Source organism: Prinia subflava, chromosome 10 (assembly GCF_021018805.1).
Source record: "Prinia subflava isolate CZ2003 ecotype Zambia chromosome 10, Cam_Psub_1.2, whole genome shotgun sequence".
Classification (NCBI taxonomy): domain Eukaryota; kingdom Metazoa; phylum Chordata; class Aves; order Passeriformes; family Cisticolidae; genus Prinia; species Prinia subflava.
This window is the reverse complement of record NC_086256.1, coordinates 2041814-2060996: the sequence shown is the minus strand read 5'-3', so window position 1 is coordinate 2060996 and position 19183 is coordinate 2041814. Positions and strand designations below refer to the sequence as shown.

Sequence of the window (19183 nt, the reverse complement as noted above, 5' to 3'; positions counted from 1 at the left end):
CAGCATACAAAGCACAAAGTTTAAGCAGGTAAAGTTTAATCTCGTGCCTGGCAGCACTGGAGTTGTGCTGGATTGTTTATGCCACAAACCTGGCTTGTGGCATCAGTCACTGTCCCCCTTTGCTGGGGGTCAGCAGCTCTAAAACTGCTGCAACTCTCTTGAACAGGACTGAAAAGCCAAAACTTCTGATTCTGCTGCAATAAAAGCCGAGGTGCTGCAGTGCAGTTTGAAAATACCCAAACCCCTTCTTAAATTGCACAGCAATTTGCAGATGTAAACTGAACTCAACTCTGCAATTTCTCCCTGGGCACAGCTCAGCCTCCAACGCCAATAATTCAGAGAATACAAATTGATTGAGTAATTATAAACATAACAAAGCATGGAGGAAGAAAATAAATCATAAAGCAATTTAGGGTCGTATAGTTTAATTAGGAGTCAGTCTGCCCTTTTTTTCTGTACCTATATATAACTCTAAAAGAAGCCCCCCTTGTTTAAAGGCTTCCCCTGTCACATTCCAGGCTGTCACTGCCCTCAGCCTCAGTGTGTGAATCAGCTGTTCTGGGAGCTCCCAGCTGGGCCAGCTCTGAGCCCTGGCACCGCAGCCCCACGAGCTCAGTGTATTTGTGCACTTTTTTCCAGGCTTATTTGTTGTGGAAAAAATATCCCCAGGCACCACTGCCCCCCTGGCAGCTCAGAGAGAATGGAAAAGGGAGTGTGGATATTGGGGGTGAGCACAGTTCAGTCCCCTCACTGTAACTGTTCCTATAAAGAACAAAACTTCCATCATTTCACAAGGGTTTAGGATTTTCTGTGGGTTTGACTCAGCTGTGGCACGCAGAGCTCTGCCCACAGCTCGGCTTTGTGCACGTGTGGGCTGAGGGGCACTGAGGGCTCCGGGACACAACACAGCAACCTCTGTCTGCAGAGGCTGCGAAATCCCAGCCCCGCCGAGCTTCCCCCGGGAGCGGCTGCCCGGGATGGGGGACAGGAGAGCCGGGGGATGGAGGCACGGGGAGCCCGGGATGGGGGACAGGAGAGCGGGGGGATGGAGGCACGGAGAGCCCGGGATGGGGGGACAGGAGAACAGGGGGGGATGGAGGCACAGGGAGCCCGGGATGGGGGACAGGAGAGCGGGGGGATGGAAACACAGGGAGCCCGGGATGGGGGACAGGAGAACAGGGGGGGATGGAGGCACAGGGAGCCCGGGATGGGGGACAGGAGAACGCGGGGATGGAGGCACAGGGAGCCCGGGATGGGGGGATGGAGGCACAGGGAGCCCAGGGGCTCGTTAGCCCCACGGCAGGGCCCCCTACCCAAACATTAGTTTTGGTGTATCCCTTTCCTTTGTCCTTGAGGTGGCCTCGGGGGTGATAAAGTGAGAGTCACCCGATCCACCTGGTGTGGAACTGGAAATGGTTCTTAACAGCCCCAGCTGCTTCGGGGCAAACGCCTGCTGCAGCAGGAGGTCAAAGGCACGGAGTGCCCAAAGGCTGAGCAGCAGGAGCTGGGGTGCAGCTCCATCGCCCTAAAAATGCCGAATTTAGAATTTGCCAAGGGAGAAGTTCTGCTGTGCCTCGCTGCTCTCCATCAGCCCTTTGCTGGTGGCTCCTGTACGAGTTTGGTGCTGCTCTTCCAGGACTGCCCAGAGCTGCTCCATTCAGAGCAGCACAGTCGGTGCCAGACCCTTCTCAGATCAGCGATTATTTAATTCCCAGAGGTTCCAGCCAGGCCACAGAAACTCTGCCTGCTTCAGGTGCCCTCAGCGTACAAAGCCAGGGCTGGGGCACCTCACACACACAGCCACCCCCAGCTGAGAGCCTGACAGACCCGGGGAAAGAGAACAATTCCCTCAAACACTTCCTGACCTTCTCCCCAGTCTGACTGCACCGGCACTGAAGTGCAAAACCATTTTTATCAATTGAAACCTCCCAAAGCTTGAGCATGTGCATGTTCAGCCACACCCTGAACGTGTTTGTCATCCCGGTGCTCAAAATTTTAGCTGTAAAAATCATTTGAGGATGAGACTTTGCAGTGGTAGAAAGGACATTCAAGTGTTTGTGTTTATGCTGGACTTGGATAAGAACAAATCATTTTACTGCACTTTTTCAGCCTAATTGCAAGGATTTGAGATGCAGGGGATTCACTTGGCCACAGGGGTGAGGCTGAGGAGAAGGAAAGAGAAAAGCAGCTGGTTTATATAAAATTGGTTTATATGAAACAACTCTGCTCGTAGAGCATTAAACGCCAAAACTAAACTCAAATGTTGACCTAAAAGCAAATGTTACCAGAGCTCTGTGTGTTAATGCTGGGTTGGAGGCTGAGGCCCTTTTATTCCTCGTGTGGATGACAAACGCGTCCCCAGCACCAGGAAAGTTTGCAAACACCTAAAACACACCCAGAGTCGGGATAATGAATCCTGGCACTGCAGAGCTCCCTCCAGCCTCAGAGGCAGTGCAGGAGAACCCCTCAGTTTATTTCCACACAGCACCCAGGGTGGATTATTGACATTGAGATTATCTGCTTGTGCACATTGTTAAGTTGAAATAGATGCCAGAAATGTTATCTGGACGTGCACCTGCCCGGCGCAGCGAGCGCTCCCCAGCTGGGATTTGCTGGGGAGATTGGTTTACACTCAGCTCTTCGCTCCTTTTAAGTCCAGTCCAGCAGATGGAGAAGTTTGGGTTGATGTGGAATGCATTTTTCACATAATGCCTGTGGGGAGATGAGGAATGACTAAAATAAATAGCAATTAGACAGCAGCATCATCGTGCATGGGATCAGTTTGGAGTTACGGATGTGATGTCCAGGAAAGCAGAGCCTCAGGCAGGGCAGGGCAGGGCAGCAGCCCCTCTGCCTGGAGCTGCAGGAGCATTTTGGGATGTTTGAAGGAACAAGCACCCAAAGGAGGAACAAACTGGAGAGGAGAAACGCTGCAACAAGGACAAATAGCCAAATAAGATGAGAAGAAACAGCACAGGATGTTTTAGCGGGGGAGCAGAGTTTGTGGAGTTTCTTTGTCACGGTGCCCAACAAACCAGGAACAAATCCCAGGTGCACAGAAACCACTGCCTGCCCTCGGGCCCTTGCAGGACACCCCGGAGCTCTCAGCACACGGCGTGCCCCGGTCCCGGTCGCTCCCGCCGTGCCCCGGTGCCGGGCAGGGCGGGGAGGGGGAATGCGGCACTGCCGGCAGCCTGGGCGTGCCCTGCGGACAGGGAAACACAGACACGTGCTGTGAGCAACGACAGCGCTGTGAGGACAGAGCTGGTGCAAATCCTGCCTCAAACACCAGGTAAATAAATTGCTGTGGTGGCTAAAGAGCCCAGCACCCCTCCTCCTTCACACACGGTGTCTCAGCAGGGACTTCAGAGCCTGTCCTGGTGAGTGGCTGCACCTGTGTTACATCACTGCAGTGATGGCTAAGCAGAACACAAAGTGCTACCAGGATGAGAAACTGGTGCTGCTTTCTGCTATCAATAATAAAAGAATAAATAAGAATCTCCAAGGGCTGTGCCAGCAGAGCCCAGTAAGGGATTGCAGCAGAGGAACAGCCATCCCTGGATCACCCACAGCTACCCCTGGATCACCCACAGCCACCCCAGAGTCACCCACAGCACCCCAGAGTCACCCACAGCCATCCCTGCATCACCCACAGCCATCCCTGGATCACCCACAGCACCCCAGGGTCCCCACAGCACCCCCGAGCCCCCACAGCCACCCCAGAGTCACCCACAGCACCCCAGAGTCACCCACAGCCATCCCTGGATCACCCATAGCTACCCCTGGATCACCCACAGCCATCCCTGGATCACCCACAGCCACCCCAGAGTCACCCACAGCACCCCAGGGTCCCCACAGCACCCCAGGGTCCCCACAGCACCCCAGGGTCCCCACACCTGCGCGCAGCAGGCCGGGCTGGGTGAGGGTGAGCAGGTGGCTGGGCCAAGGCAAGGAGTGGTGCGAGGGCAGGAAGGCACTCGGGGAATGGGGACGTGCGGGGCAGGCTCTGGGAGCAGGTGCCTGAGAGTGCCAGGGCTGCCAAATGTCCGTGCAGCACACGAGCAGCGCTGCTGGAGCAGCCCCAGGGCTGCGGGCTCGGGGAGTTTGATTCCCCAGCACACAGGGGTGAAACTCAGAACGATCTCCAACATGCAAAGGGCATTTCCAGCAGCTGGAGCCTCTCGGCTGCACAGGAACCCGGCTGGGGAGGGCTCCAGGGGCTGCTGGAGCCCCTCTGCTCTCCCGGCTGGCACACGGTGATCCCCTGGGATCTCACACTGCCAGGGTGACTCCAGCTCCTGCCCGGGCTGACAGCGCTACCGGGGCTGGGCCACACCAACCCCACACTCTGTGCTGGGCTGGGACTCACAAGGATACTCCAGAAAAAGGAATCCAGCCCAACCTGGCCTCGGGTACCACTTCCAGCTTTATCCCTAATAAACATCATTAGTTTACACAAATTACCAACAAAAAACCCCACAACTGCTCACTGTCCAATCCTGTATGGCAAGGAACAGGAAAAAGGTTCAATTAAAGCTGGTTTACTTGTGCTAAATGCAATTCCTTAAAGGAAAGCACTGATTTCCCTTTAACCACAGAGTGCAGCTTTGGACTGTAAGGTGAATAAAGAACCCTAACATGCCAAGACCACGGTGCTGAGCTCAGCCTGGCACTCTGAGCTCTCCTAAAGAACAGAAAATGCCCAGATTCACAAAAAATACCACAGACTCAGCTTTGTTTTCCTAACAAGGAATCCTGGAATTATTTGGGTTGGAAGGGACCTTAAAGCCCACCCAGTGCCACCCCTGCCATGGCAGGGACACCTTCCAGTGTCCCAGGGTGCTCCAGCCTGGCCTTGGGCACTGCCAGGGATCCAGGGGCAGCCACAGCTACTCTGGGCACCCTGTGCCAGCGCCTGCCCACCCTGCCAGGGAACAATTCCTGCCCAAAATCCCATCCAGCCCCACCTCACCTTTGAGTGAGATGTTCTTAAAAGCCCCAACAACCCTTCTCTCCCTCAGGATTTTGCCATGCAGAGCTCCTGAGCGAGTTCAGCCCCATCAAACCAAAGGAACAGTCAGGAACTGCTGGGTGAGGCTGGCAGTGAACAGAGCAGCAGGGAAGGGCTGGGGGAGGGCACCAGGAGGTGCCCGGGCTGTGGCAGGAGCGGTGGCTGGTGCAGGCCCAGCCTGATCCTCCCCTCAGCTCCAGCTTCAGCAGGGTCAGCAGAGCTGTTCCAGAGCCAGCCCTGCCCTTGGGCACGGCCTCTCCCAGCCCTGCCCCACACAGGCACTACAAGGGCTCCATCTGCCCAAGTTTCCTTTCCCCTCCATGCTCCCTCACCATCCTCTCCCAACTTTGACTGCTCTAAAACATTTACAGATCTAAAAAGCAGAGAGAAAAAAAATGTTCACCTGTCGGGTGATATAAAACCAATCTTCTACTAAATGTGCCAGAATAATTTTTCTCCACCTCAACCACAGTTAAAACCTTCAGTCTATTCATTACTGTCTTTTTATAGTATTTTTATTTAATAAAACCTATTAAGACTACCATACAAATCTCTTTACTTATGCTTTTATCTTTTAACTGATCAATTTTTATATTGCTGACATCCCTTCTTCACCATTTGCTCATTTAAAAATTCATAGTATATGAGCTATGTCTCTGGAGAAAACGTCTATAAAATTTGTTACAGCTGGCAAATGTGTATGAGTCAGTGATAGCACATGACTAAATGCTTCACAGAAAATAAAATTTGTTTCTGTAGTAAGCAGAACTGTTTAAATGTTATTTATTTTTATGTTTCAAAGAAAATATATTGTGAAGTGCTGCATTGATTTAATACGCAGCAATGTCTGTGTACACGCTGTACCGGGGAAATTTATGAAACCTTTGCACAACTCCTTTAATTGAATTTTCCAAATCTCTCACCACACACAAATAATCAATATCTTCTGCAGAGAAAACCAGTCAGAATTATTACAGTCTTTCTTTTCAATTTTGTTGTCATCAGCACATACAGAGCACCTGGATATTTGTAATGTCTGGATAGCAAGTTATTTACACCTCTTAAACATATAATTGCTACTAAGTGAGTCCAAACTAATGTTTCTTTTCTTTTTTATTTAAAATAATTATATTCATGGGAGAAAGCAGTATTTATTCTCATGTAGGAGTTGCTACATGTTGGAAGAACTACAATTCTTTTGAATTTTTCATTAAGCTTAATACTCTAAACTACATCCACCAGAATTAAAAATTCATAGCTGTTGCATCTCTAAAAAGGCACGTAGGAAAATAGAGTGTAAAAAACACACTGGGAATAAATGGGGCTGGCACCTAAATCTGAAATGCAGGTTGGCAGTTGTGTGTGTGCTTGTCTGGGGCCTCCAGTCTCACGTCTCGTGTGCATTTCTGTGTCTGCCACTGCAGTTAATGGCTTCACATTTCATCTGCATACCCTGGGTGTTCCATCCCTGCACAGCCCTGGGGCTGCCCCTTCTCCTTCCTGCCACCCCAAAACTCCTCCAGCCTCAGGCTCTTTGCAAAATTCAACCCAAGGGCCCCAAATTCCCCAGGGAAGGAGCAGAGGGAGGCTCCCCCAGCTCCTGGAGCTGCCACTGGACAGGATTCCCCACCTGTGCTGGGAATGCAGCGTGTGGGACTGGGCTGGGTGGGATCTCTTCCCTCTCCTCCACTCCTTGGTGACTCCCCTGGTGTCCCAAACCAACAGTGAGGAGACAGGAATTCAGATTTACCCTGAGCAACAGCAGCTTCCACCCCAGGACACAAACTGGGCAATCCCCCTCAGTGAGGAACTGGACCAGCCCTGCCCCAGTGTGGTGGCAGCAAAGCCCCAGGAGCACAAGCAGGGATGTTCTCCCACAGGGAAGGGCAGGTGAACAAGGCCAGATCCCTCCAGCAATCACAAATCCTCCAATCCTCCTCACAATCCTCCAAAAATCACAATTTTTGCTCAGCCAGTTCCCAGACTTACTTTTCCTAGCAAAGGGATAATGGCATTTCATCCCTGTAAGTAAATACAAAGTCGGGCTGAGGAAAATAAAAGTGGTTTTTAGGTTAGGGTTTTACAGTTCCATTGCTGCGTTCCCCTTTTCCTCAGAAGAGCTCCAAGGAGGAGGAAGGAAAGGTGGGGCAGACACCCAAGAACATCTAAAGGTCAACAAAAACAAACTGGGTACACTTGATTTGAGAATGATGTGAAAACAAACCCCCAGCAACCACCAGGGCCAAATGGTTTAGTCTTAGGACACCCAAATTCCAAACCCAAACCAACACAAAATGGGATAAATGGTAGAATTCGGTATTTTTACCCTTTTTTTCTGGTTTAGGAGGAGCCCTGATTATTAAGGAGGTGTTTATATTTTGCAGTGGTTGTGAAATGGGATTTATATTTCACCACAAATGCAGTTTTCAAAACTGGACTGGCAGGTGGAAACTCAGAGGAGTTTTGGTCCCTGAGCTCTCCAGCTTTGCTTTCAGCAGTGATTTCAAGGGGCATGGGATAAAATCCACCCAGTTAACCCCGATCCAGCCTCCTGGACAGCCACCACTGCTGTCCCAAGAGCACAAAGCTCAGCCCACCATGAAAGCTGGGAACGTCCAGAACCCAGAGAGGATCAGATTTGCCCCTGGGCTCGGCAGGATGAAGAGCCACAGAAAAGGAAATGTTTTCTATTTCAGCACAGCCTGCAAAGGGCTTTCCTCACCACTGCCAGTGTTTGATCTCTGAACACGCTCAGGGGCAGCAGCCACGGTTTGTGTCAGGGTTTGGGGAAGCAAAGCGTCCCTGTCCTTTGTAACAGCTTTCCCAGCTTTCCCTTTCCCAGCTTTCCCTTTCCCAGCTTTCCCTACCTTCCCCTTCTAGAACCTTCACTCCTGGAATCTCCACACCTATGAGATTTTCCTTTAAAGTGTGCACACCCCAACCCACACATCCATTCTCAGCACATTTTGGACTCCCAGACACCAACTCGATTCATCTCTTGGAAGCTGTTCCACAATTTGCTTACTTTCTGTTCAAAAACATTTTGTTTACTGTAAATTCAAGTCGTGGGCAAACAATGGTGCCCTTTTTCCATGCTGGTCACCCCAAATGATAAACTGAGCTGTGCACAATGCTGCCCATTGAGCCAGGAATGTTGTGTATGAAGTTGTTTTAAGAGGAGCTTGTTTATGTAAAGTAAATAAATTTCATGCCTCACCATGTGATGATAATGTGACATTCCATCTGGACCAAGCCACAGAACAGTCATAAGTTTCAAGCCTTGCCATAACTAATTAAAAATAATTCTGAAAAACCCACATCTGAAACTAAAAGGCAAAGGCAAAGATCTCCAGATGCTTCTCTTTGATCACCAACTTCTCTGCCTCTCCTGCTACCGCATTTTCAAGACTGCAAAACCTGAATTTATTCTTTGTGAAAGCAAAACTGACGCTGGAACTTCACCAAAATCAGCCAGCTTAAACTCAAATTCTCTTTTCCACCCTACCTTCAGAGAGCAGCTCTCAGCTAAGCAGAGATGGAGCTCTGTGTGTGCTGTGAGAATGAGGAGCACAAAGGAGCAGGGAAGGTTTTCCCTGTGCCAGCCCAGCAGGAGCTGCAGCAGGGGGACACGGGGAGCTGTAAATCACCACTGCACACTGCACAGAGCAGCACAGTCCCCTCCAAAGTGCTGCCACTCCTCTCCCTTTGCAGCTCATCTCTGCAGCCCAGCACATCTGAGCCTGATCAATTCTCTGTCCTTTAGAACTCCCCACAGCAGAGATGCCACCACTGCTCCTGATTTTGGGTTTGCTCTGCTTTCAGACAGAAAGTGTGAAGGTAACAGAAATATCAGAACATCCCTGGGGGTGGTGGTTGATTTTACTGAGTGTGAGGGAATTAAACTGTCCTGTGTGTGTCCCCCTCCTTCCTGCCAAGGCACTGAAGCAGCTGGGGATGGAACCAGCTTCAAATATTTCACAGCCCTGGTTCTGAAGAAACCTCAGAGCTGGGATTTCACAGCCCCCTGGGGCGGGTGAAATTCCCCAAAAACACACACAGAGTGAAAAGGTTTTGCTGCAGGATTGTGACACTGAAAACGCAGTGGGAGGGAGGAGGATGAGGAAGAACAAGGATGATTGGGATACACAAAAAGTATGGGAAGGCTTCTGGACCATCCACAAGTGCAAGGCCATGAATGATTCCTTCTCCTTGCACAATCTCATGAGGAAATACCCAATACAATGAAAACAGCAGCAAATATTCCATTTACATTTGCAGACTATTCAGAAGAAACACATTTGATTATCATTATTTCATATCCTAAAGGTTACCCAACTTATTTCAAGTGAAAAGAACTGAAAAAGAAATCAAGCAAAAGGAATCAAAACATCTGTTACACAGGAGTTATGAGGAGTTTCTTACCTCGGGCAGGGACTTTGCCATGGTTTGCTTTCAACAGCTGCAGTTTTTCTGCTTGACTCACTGGTGAAGAAATAAATCCAAAATCAACAAATGTTGCCCCAGAGCTTTCAAAGAAAATAATACCTCTGCTGCCTCCTTCACTTTCAAAGCATTTCAAGGGAAAAACCCTCTTGCCTATGTAACTGTGCTCAGAAAAATCAACAAGAATTTTCAAAATTCAGAGAATTCTGTCAAGTTGTGCTTCCAAGCCTCAATCCCACATTTCATTTCCATTTTTCTTTCTTCTAGTGCTGAGGTGGTTCCTAATTCAGAGAGGGAGGAAAGATGTTTCCCAAGGAGCTGAGGGCAAGAGGGGACACAGGAGTGACAGCAAGAGGTCTGAGCTGTCCTTTGGGCTGTCTGTCTGTCTGTCCCACCCTGATGGAAAGCCAGGCTGCTCCCAGGTAATTCCATCCTGCCTCAGAAAGGATCTGGCGTTACAGAAGGGAAAGGGAATGAGCTTTGGGATACAAGTCAGGGAGGAAATGGAAATTTAAACACCAGCATTTGAGGCACCAGTTCCACGGTTTGGGAAGAAAAGTCCCCTGGTAGCTGTGGCTTTGCTGCCCACCTGCTCCCAGCTGCAAAAAGCAGCAGTCCAGGCAGCCCAGGTTTGCTTTCTGGGCTCCTTTGGGAGAGTATTCCAGATGTGCCAGCTGTGAAGTGCCCTCACCCCAACACAGCAAACATCTGGAATGTCCATCATTGCAGGACACATGAATAGCGAGTTTTAAAGCCTGGAAATTTATGTTCAGCCTAATCCTGCCGACAGGCAAACAAACAAACAAACCAACTTCCTCGGGAGGGGAGAAGAAAGGCCGAGCAATCCGAGTGCAAAGGTTTATCCTAATCCCCACCTGAGCACCCACTAAGTATCTAACTATTTACCGAGCATTTCCATGAGAAAAGGTGTTGCTTTTCCAGGATTGCCCTCCCCAGCGGGCCTGGCTTTCATGTCCCCGGCTGGATGCACCGGGACACTGGAGGTGCGTTTTTCCTGGGGAGTACCAGAGGGAATATCTGATCCCTGGAAATGTTCCAAGGGATAAATAAATGTACTGAGCCCTGCTCACCCAGCGCTTGGGTTTTCTGCAGCTCAGCACTCAGCACACAGGACGAGTGGGAGACTCCCAGGATATTTTCCAGCTCTCTGCTGCCCTCCAAAGCCTGGAAAACAACAATTAAAATCATTGGTAAATCCCGTTCCCAATATCTACTCCATGTCTACAACACACCAAAATCCATCTGGAAATCGTTCATAAATTCTTCCTTTTCTAAATAAACACTGCAATTAAAATAGTTTCAATTAGTATATTTTTTAAAAAAATAAAACCTTGTCCACATGAAATAAATCAGCACAGTCCTCTGAGTACACTGAATTATTTGTCAATGAACCTTGTGCTAAACTGAGTCAGGAAACAAAACTGGAATAAAAAAGAGCAGTGATTTGCATTTTAACATGTATTGGACTATTAAATAATGATTTAGTTTACCACTTTAGTGGTAAATAAAATGGTAGAATCCCTCCAAAAGGATCTTTAATCTTCAAAGACATAAAAATCTATGCAGTTAATTCATATTTTGAGTTATAAATAATATTTGAGAACTACTTCATATTGGTTTTATTTGTGTACAAATTAAAAACAGAGGACATGGAAACGCAACTCATCTAGTTTAAAAAATCCAATGAGTTTTGAGTTTTTCTGCATTTCCTGGATTTCCAAGTCCAACTTACCTGGTTCCGAGTCTTTTATTTGTTTCCCTACCCCTTCAAACTCAAATGTTGCACATAAAATCCTAATTTTGCTTTCAAATCCTATATACGAAGTAGTTTAAAAGACAAATCAGTGTAAACCAGACCTTCAGGCTTCTCAGATTTTCTCTTAGTTTCAGAATCCTGGGCAAGGAATTTCTCACTTGGGACTGCAGTTGCAGGAACCTGTGTAAAAAAGGTAAATCAATTCCAATTATCCACATCCCCACTCACTGAAAATCCAGTTTTTGCAGTGTTTCCCAGCGTTTTTCCTTATTGGAACGGGCATGGGTCCAGTTCAGCTGGGAGGATTTATATCAGTGTACTGGACAACGTATTTTCCATCTGTAAAATTAAGTGTATGAAGTTCACATGAATATTAAGTAGGTGTTAGTTTAGACATGTTTTTATTTGAATGTCACTGTTGGTCTCCTGCAAAGCTTTTAAAAACATTCTGAATTATTGACTGCAAACATTTCCATCTCAATGAGGCCTCTAAGTGCTCCAATTGTTCTGTAATTCCGGGTTCCTGTCACTAAGAAATGAGGCTGGATGTGTTGACCAAGGCATTCACCGAATGACAAAAAACCCCCCAATTAATCAATTTACAGCTTTACACCGCTATAATGTTAATATTTTATTTTCCACTGTCCAAACAATTCTGTCCATCTCCATCACTGGAAGACATTATCCTACAGAGAAGGAATTTCAGTCTAATGATGTGAGAAAACATCGAGTAGAGGCAAAACCTCAGGAAAAAAATTGTGAACTCAAGAGCAAGAATGAAAAGGAAGAGCCACGACTTCAAACGTCATATTTAGGTGAATAAAGGTCACAATTATTGTCTGCTGGTGCAAAAGGGATGCAATCACAGCATAACAAACTCCAGGCTGAACACTCACACGTCGTGCTCTGTTGGAGGCTGCCCTCTCCTGGATAATCCGCGCTCGCAGTCGCTCTGCTCACTCTCGTCTCCTCCGAGGTCACAAGGAAAAAAAGACACAACAAAGATAAAAATCAGATGTGGAGTGTTTGAAGCACCCGAAGAAGGTGTTGGTGTGAAGCTGAAAGATCTTTTGGGAGGAGGAGAAACCCCACAGCTCGCTTGGAGAGCAGGGCTTGGGATGGAGCACACTGAATTATTTCTGATTTATGCTTCTGGATTTGACCTCTCCTCAGTTTCTGGAAACCTTGGGATTACAGCATTAATATTTGGAAGTGAGAATCCTCCTGGCTGGTATTTACTGTGTTCTTCCAGGAGCTTTTTATCCTATTAACTGCAGATTAACACGGAGCATTATCCTGAAAATGCTGAAATTCCCATTTCCCACTATAAAAACTGCCTGGCCCAAGTCCATTTCCTAAACAACCACAAAAATACTGGGAATTGCTTCCAAAGGCTCCCAATGTGCTCTGCTGACAATATAATATCCCAGTCTGGCATATGATGGATGGGGCAGGATAAATGTGACCTCTGCCCACAAAAGACTTTCTGAATTTACATGATTTATCCAATTCCCACAGGAATCAGATCAGAACAAAACCAGATTAAAATTTCAGCTTGTCTATCAATACTTGTTCCAGCAATAAAAAAGTCACATCTGACTATCAGAAATGATTTAATTGTGGCTGAAGCTGAAGGCATCCCAAAACGTGGGGATTTTGTAAATTCACTTTTAAGTGAAAGATTTGGAATTTACCACGGGCTTAACAAATGTACAGATCCCAGGCAGACCCCGTGGAATGAGGAGCTTTCCACATTTCACTGTAATAAATCTCCTTCCTGCCATCAGACCAAAAGAAAAAGAGACCACACTCAGCATTAAACACTGTGATTTCTCCTTGTTAGATCTAAATTATTACATACAAGTCTCAGCACTCAAGGATAAATTAACTTTTAATTCTAGTATTTTGTAAAACATTTAGAAACACTTCAGAATGACAAAGTGCTATAAAAGTTTAAGCTTTAATACAGTAGCTTAAAGTTAAGACTCTCAAAGATTTAATTTTAAATCTAAGTAGTCAACAGAACTTGGACTTAAATCAGTCATCAATTATCAAACAGGTCATACTTTGAGACCAGCACTGTGAATTTTTAGGAGAGCAGGAATTGTAGGTTTAAATGGACAACCTGAAACCTGGGATTTAATAATTACACATCATTTTGTGGCTATATGAACACAGGATATAAAAAAAGACTGGCAGCAGAATGAAGAATTAGGATAAAATAAAAAATCCTGGAGGGAAGCTCCACTTGTGCAGATCCCTCAGGAGAGGACATGGTGCAGCAGCTAAAATCTGCAGGCACCCAGATAAATTTCCAACAGTGTTTGTTCCACTTTGCCTGGATTATTTTTACTCATCACAATCTCTGAATGTTGGTGAGGCCTCAATTATTGTACCCAAATTCCAAAACCTCTAAGGCTGCAAATTCTGTAAATTCTAAATTCTGCAACCCAACAAGAACCAGTGGCTGAAAATTAAAGCCAAATTCAAAATCAGACAGGGGATGTTTTTTTCTTAATAACTAAAATAATTGAACAAGGAATTTGCTAACAAGAGAAGTGATTCTATTATTATTATTATTATTATTATTATTATTATTATTACTACTACTACTACTACTACTACTACTACTTAATCATATTTTCTAGAGTTGTACTGCAAGGAAATAAAAACTCTACAGGGAAAGATGACAAAATGTCCCTCTGTATTGTTCTATTTAAAATAAAAACGTTGCACCAGGTGATCTGAGGGTTCCTCAATACTTAAAGAGGCCACAATCACAATATTTTTATACAGACATAAAAGCAGCTCAGTCACTGAAAATCTGCTTTTTGAGCAGTCAGAGCCAAAAACTGTGACTAAGTGAACATTTATCCTAAAGTGAACTGGAAATAATGTAATTATAACCTTACAGAGGTGTATTTTCTGAGAGCTGATGACATTCAGCATTATGTTAATTAAAAATTGCCTCACTCAGTTGTTTTACAAACACCCCCAAGATTTCCACTGAAAAAAATCCAAGCTTTAAGACCCGACATTAGCTTTTCCAGAGATTCTTTGGGAGGAAAGAGAAATCAAACATTCCAGATGGGAGAGAAGTCCCCAAACCCAGCCAAAAGGCAGGAAATGTGGTGGCAGGAAGGATGGGATGCTGAGCTCACCCTCTGCTGGGGCATTCCCGGGATTTTCTGCCCCGTGGCTGGCGGGAGAGGAGAAGGGGCTGATGCGGCGCGTGCCCGTGGTGGGTGAGTACAAGTTCAGATTGCTCCTCTGGGCCTTCTCAGGGGGCTGAGATGGAGAAAAAGACAAAAAAACTCACAGGAATGTTGGCAAAACCTCTCTGAATTTTAACAGCTAAGTAATTCCTGGATTTATGTCTGGTCATTTGGAAAGCCCACGTTAAATGTTGTGGTGGGGTGATTTTGAGCTCATCGAGCTCCTCTATCACTCTCTCTCCTCAATAAGATCAGTTTGACTCTAAAAGATAAAAAATCCTTTCAAACATTTTGTCTCCCGGGTTCTATAAAGAAAAAAAACATGTTTTCCATAGATTTAGGTATCCTGGCATGATCACCTTGATGGTTAGGTTTTCTTTAAAGCAGTCAAACCAAGTCATTAATTTTCTTCCACTAATGAGGATTTAAGAAACAAATATTTTTAGATTTTAATTGTATCAAACGTTATTTCTAGTAATTATTTTAAACAAGTGTTAATTGAAAAAAATCCAAAGTGAGTCCCTTAAATGCAAAATTTTGCCTGTGGTTTGGGGTTTCAAGATGTCTAATGATGTAAGAGGAATTATTTAAAGGTGTTAAAGGAGTTGTGCAGAGAGGTTTTCAGAAGAACAAGTGCTGGAACATGAACTGGGATCATCTGGGATGTGCTCTAGCGTGGATGCTGAATTGCAAGGATGAGAAAATGGGATTTTCTGCACATTTCATGTACAGAAATAAAAAAAAAAAACCAACCCAAACCTTTACTTTACAACCCACAAGTGCTACAGCTGGTCATCAGTAGTGGGACTTCAGATTTTAAAAGATTTAATTTGCTGCCCACTTGCTCTGCCCTGTTTTAGTCTCAAATACCTTAAATAATTTCACACCTTTCATTTATACTCTCATTGCAGTCTAGCAGTGTTTAAACTACACCTGATGGAAATCCTCACTCTGTCTTGCCACATTCAAGCACGTTAAAGAAATGTTTCCAACCATCTTTAAATGAAATATTAATTGAACTATCAATGCCAATTTAGGGATTAACATGGCATCAAATCTCCTTTTCAACAGGGAGAATCTCCAAATATTTCAGACTATTTTTCCTGCTTGAACAGCAGCCACCTCACCATTTCTGAATGTGGATAAGGTTATTTAAAAAAAAATCCTGCAGTACTTACAAGGGCAGTTTTTATCTGTCAATAAGATTTTCTTCTCCAGGAAGAAGAATTTTACTCCAGTTATGGTTTTTTTAACCATACCATGCTAAGATTCCAAAAATCTAAAAAATACTCATTCCTGATTTGGTTAGTTCATGAATATTTTACTCCATGGGATGAGGAACTCTTGATAAAAACAGGGAAGGAATGACAAAACCAGAAAAGATTAAATTAAAATATATTAAAAGATTAAACATATATTTCACCCAAACCATGAGTTTACTACTTTCTGCTCCTTCTTTCCCTCTGTAAAGTTATTTAATTTAAATCTTTGGCACGTAGAGACATGGTGTGAACTAAAAATCAGAGTAAAGCCACATCACTGAGCCTCCACTGAAATTTCTACCATTCAGAGGGGCTTTTCTTCAGCTCTTTGCTGCTCAAGAACCTAACTGCAGGGAAGCATTGAATAATTCTTTTTATCCCATGGGAAGGGGTGGCTTTAGGGCAGGGAAAGCATCCCTGGAATTTCAGCTGGACCACTCTTCTACAAAAATGTTACTTCAGCCCAAGAAACAGATGCAAAATTCCAGTCCCAGCTGCATTCTGAGCAGAACAACTTGGGTAATGGTACACTAAGCTGCTAATTAAACTGCTAATCATTAGTTTTCTGTGCCACTGCGGTATTTTGCCACCTCTGTTGAAATTTTCAAAAATAAGTATCTAGAATTTTTTTTTCAATGGCAAATTTCCACCTTGCTCAATACCAGTGAGGCCTCCAAGTGCTGCATACACAAAAACCTCTTCCAAACAACACAGGTTTGGAGATTTACTGGGAGCTCGTTTGCTGACCAGCTCTTTCTCTCTGTACTTCTCCAAAATCTTCATTTCTTTCCAGCTTTCCATCCTCCCCAGCCACTGTGGGAGACAATAAACTGACATATGTCACGACATGCTGGTGGCTGGGAGGACGCCGGAGCTGCATTCACAACAAACAACAGCACCAGTACGATTTTATTTTTATTGTGATAACTGTGGTGAAATTGATGGCAGCGTTAGGGGTTTATTGTTTCATTATGCCAGATTAGCTGAGGGAGGTAATTACAGCCCTGACACGAAAATGCCTTTAATGTTTTCATTTCAGTTTTGCAGTTTCTAATATGCAGATTACGGCCTTATCATAATTCCATATTGTCACATGTACAATTACATGGCAGAACGTTTGCTTCCCAGGATAATGGAGCTAATTTCTAATAAATGATTTCACCAAGGATCTTAACTCATTCGGCTCTTGGGTAAATAGTGATGGCAATAACAATATGCACATTTTTCAAGTGATTCATGCAGATGTACATTACTTAACGCCAGGCAGTTCTGTGACAAATGAAATACAATCAATTTTATACTAATATTTGCAGCAGTAATTTTGTGCTTTAAGATTTGCCCAGACAACATCCAATCTGTAACCACATAAAGGCAGCTAAAATGAAATAGACTGTTTATATCCACATTTATTTTTGCACACAGATATATATATACATATATATTTATACAGCCCAGATGGCTCCAGACACCAAAACATACTTACACCATCTTTTTTAACAGGGTCCAATTTTAATGCTCTTTTAACCCTACAAAAGAAAAATACAGACAGGTTTTAATGGTCATGTAGACACAAAGAGTTCTGTGAGTAAGGTCTGTAATTGATAATGTTAAAGACAATTTCCTTTTCTGGTTTCACATTTACTGATGGCATCCAAAGCAAACCCATTCCCTGTACCGAGAATATTGCTTGTTTAAAAGGATAAAGTGTTTGCCTAAGAAAATCTGATTCTCCATTTTATACCAGAGATAAAATCAAGGCACTGAAGTGAAATCACGCTGAGTATTTATCTTTTCTCCAAGACCATAAAAAACCACCCCTCCCCAAAGCATTTCCATTTACATACCTTCTGAGCAATTGGAATTACTTTGCCATCAGTCGAAATAACATTTAAGACATTTAAGACACAGGTACAGGCAAGGTGAAAAAAGTAGTTTTTCCCATCATTTTAGCTCTTAACATGATTCAGTGCTACCAGACTATGACTTAGCTGGGGAACAGATGCTCTATGTCTTTACAGGTCCCCAAACCATAAGAAACTGTTTTTTTCCCTTCTCCCCTCTCCTGATTCAGGAACATGCCAAGCTCTCTCTGCAAAATCTGCTCCTCTGAACTGGATGCCCAGCTGTTAATGGCAACACTGGAAGAGGAAAGCTGAATATTTATAATACTTTATATGGTACAGCTGTCTGCTAAAGAGCAGTCATCAAAATTTTATTGAATGCAGGCGAAATGCTCCAAGGAAAGAAAGGTCAACATAAATTAAGACTATTTTTCCCAGAGACAACTGAAACTTTTTAAGCACATTCCTAAATCTTAACAATAGTTTAAAGCACGATGCAAAACGATGAGAAAAAAAAAATCTTTGTAAGAACGGTTCCCAAGAAACATATATATTACAATGAATTAAACAAGGTTTGGAATATACATCATATTTCAAGAACTTAGCTCAGTTTTCATCTTAGAAAAAGAATGTTTTGCCTTGTAAGGAATTTAGATGACCTCATTGCAAACATATCCTTTTCAAATTTATGTTGCTATTCCAAAACTGTAAATTAAAGGATTGGGAAAATAGAATGGAAACGCATCTTTGATAGGTAACTCAGGCAAAGGTTTTATATGAAAACTGTTTTACAGCTATCTCTATTACAAAAAGGGGAAAAGAAATATCCTATCTTAAAACAGCCAAGTAAACAGGTAACATTTAAATTAAAAAAGCCTCTGAAAATCTGGCCAAAGGGCAGCCCGAGCTGTAACAGTTTGATGGAATTCTTTACAATGTATTTCTTTTTTAAAGAGAACCCCATATAGCTCAAGGAATCCCGACTCCATTACAGCTTCCAGCTCACGGCAGCAGAGAAATATTCCATTTATTAATGCATCCACACTGCAAGGGTGCTCTGGGGGCCAATGCATTTGCATGTTCCACTAAGGCATGTTCTGATGGAAGTTTTTATGACAGATGTCAAAAGAAGCTGAAAGCCAAAGGAAATCAGGATCACAGCTGCAGGATGAAATAAATGAGAAACTCCATGAAAATCCTGCTAAGTTATAAACACTGAGAACATTTCTTAGGGGGAAAGTTGTGCACTGATCAAAGCCACGTTCTTTGAAGTCTGGCAAATATTGTCTACAGCAACAAAGCAGCAAAAAACACCCAAATTTCTCTCTCCAAGCACCCTGAACTATGGGAGCAGAGGTGGAGCCTCATTCCAAGCTCTTCAACGTTGCAAAGATTTGGAATATTGTATTGGAAGATAGAATTTTAGCTTTAGGAGGTCAGCCTTGCCTTGTGTCCTCCACAGCCTGGCTTGCTTGAGGTTTGTTTTTACTGATTGTCCTTTCAATGCCATAATGTGAGAGGTTAAATCAGAATTATTGAAAATTTATGCTCTAAGTCTGCACACAGACCCTGGCTTGGACCCCTGAAACCAAATTTATCCTGACACCTCACATGAAAACCCTGCTGGCCAAATT

General features: G+C 44.6%; 1 protein-coding gene across 1 annotated transcript in view; it reads right to left on the bottom strand.

Annotated features, from left to right (window-relative positions):
- Positions 1–2720: 2720 nt before the first annotated feature.
- The window catches only part of ITGB3BP (integrin subunit beta 3 binding protein), a 19516-nt gene continuing 3053 nt past the window's right edge, over positions 2721–19183 (bottom strand). The window contains exons 2-8 of the mRNA XM_063406912.1: positions 17192–17234; positions 14393–14519; positions 12128–12200; positions 11333–11411; positions 10546–10639; positions 9434–9493; positions 2721–3205 (exon numbers count right to left, since the gene is read on the bottom strand). Of these exons, the coding sequence (XP_063262982.1) occupies positions 3105–3205; positions 9434–9493; positions 10546–10639; positions 11333–11411; positions 12128–12200; positions 14393–14519; positions 17192–17234 (577 nt within the window). The 3' untranslated portion in view covers positions 2721–3104. The remainder of the gene's footprint in view (positions 3206–9433; positions 9494–10545; positions 10640–11332; positions 11412–12127; positions 12201–14392; positions 14520–17191; positions 17235–19183) is intronic.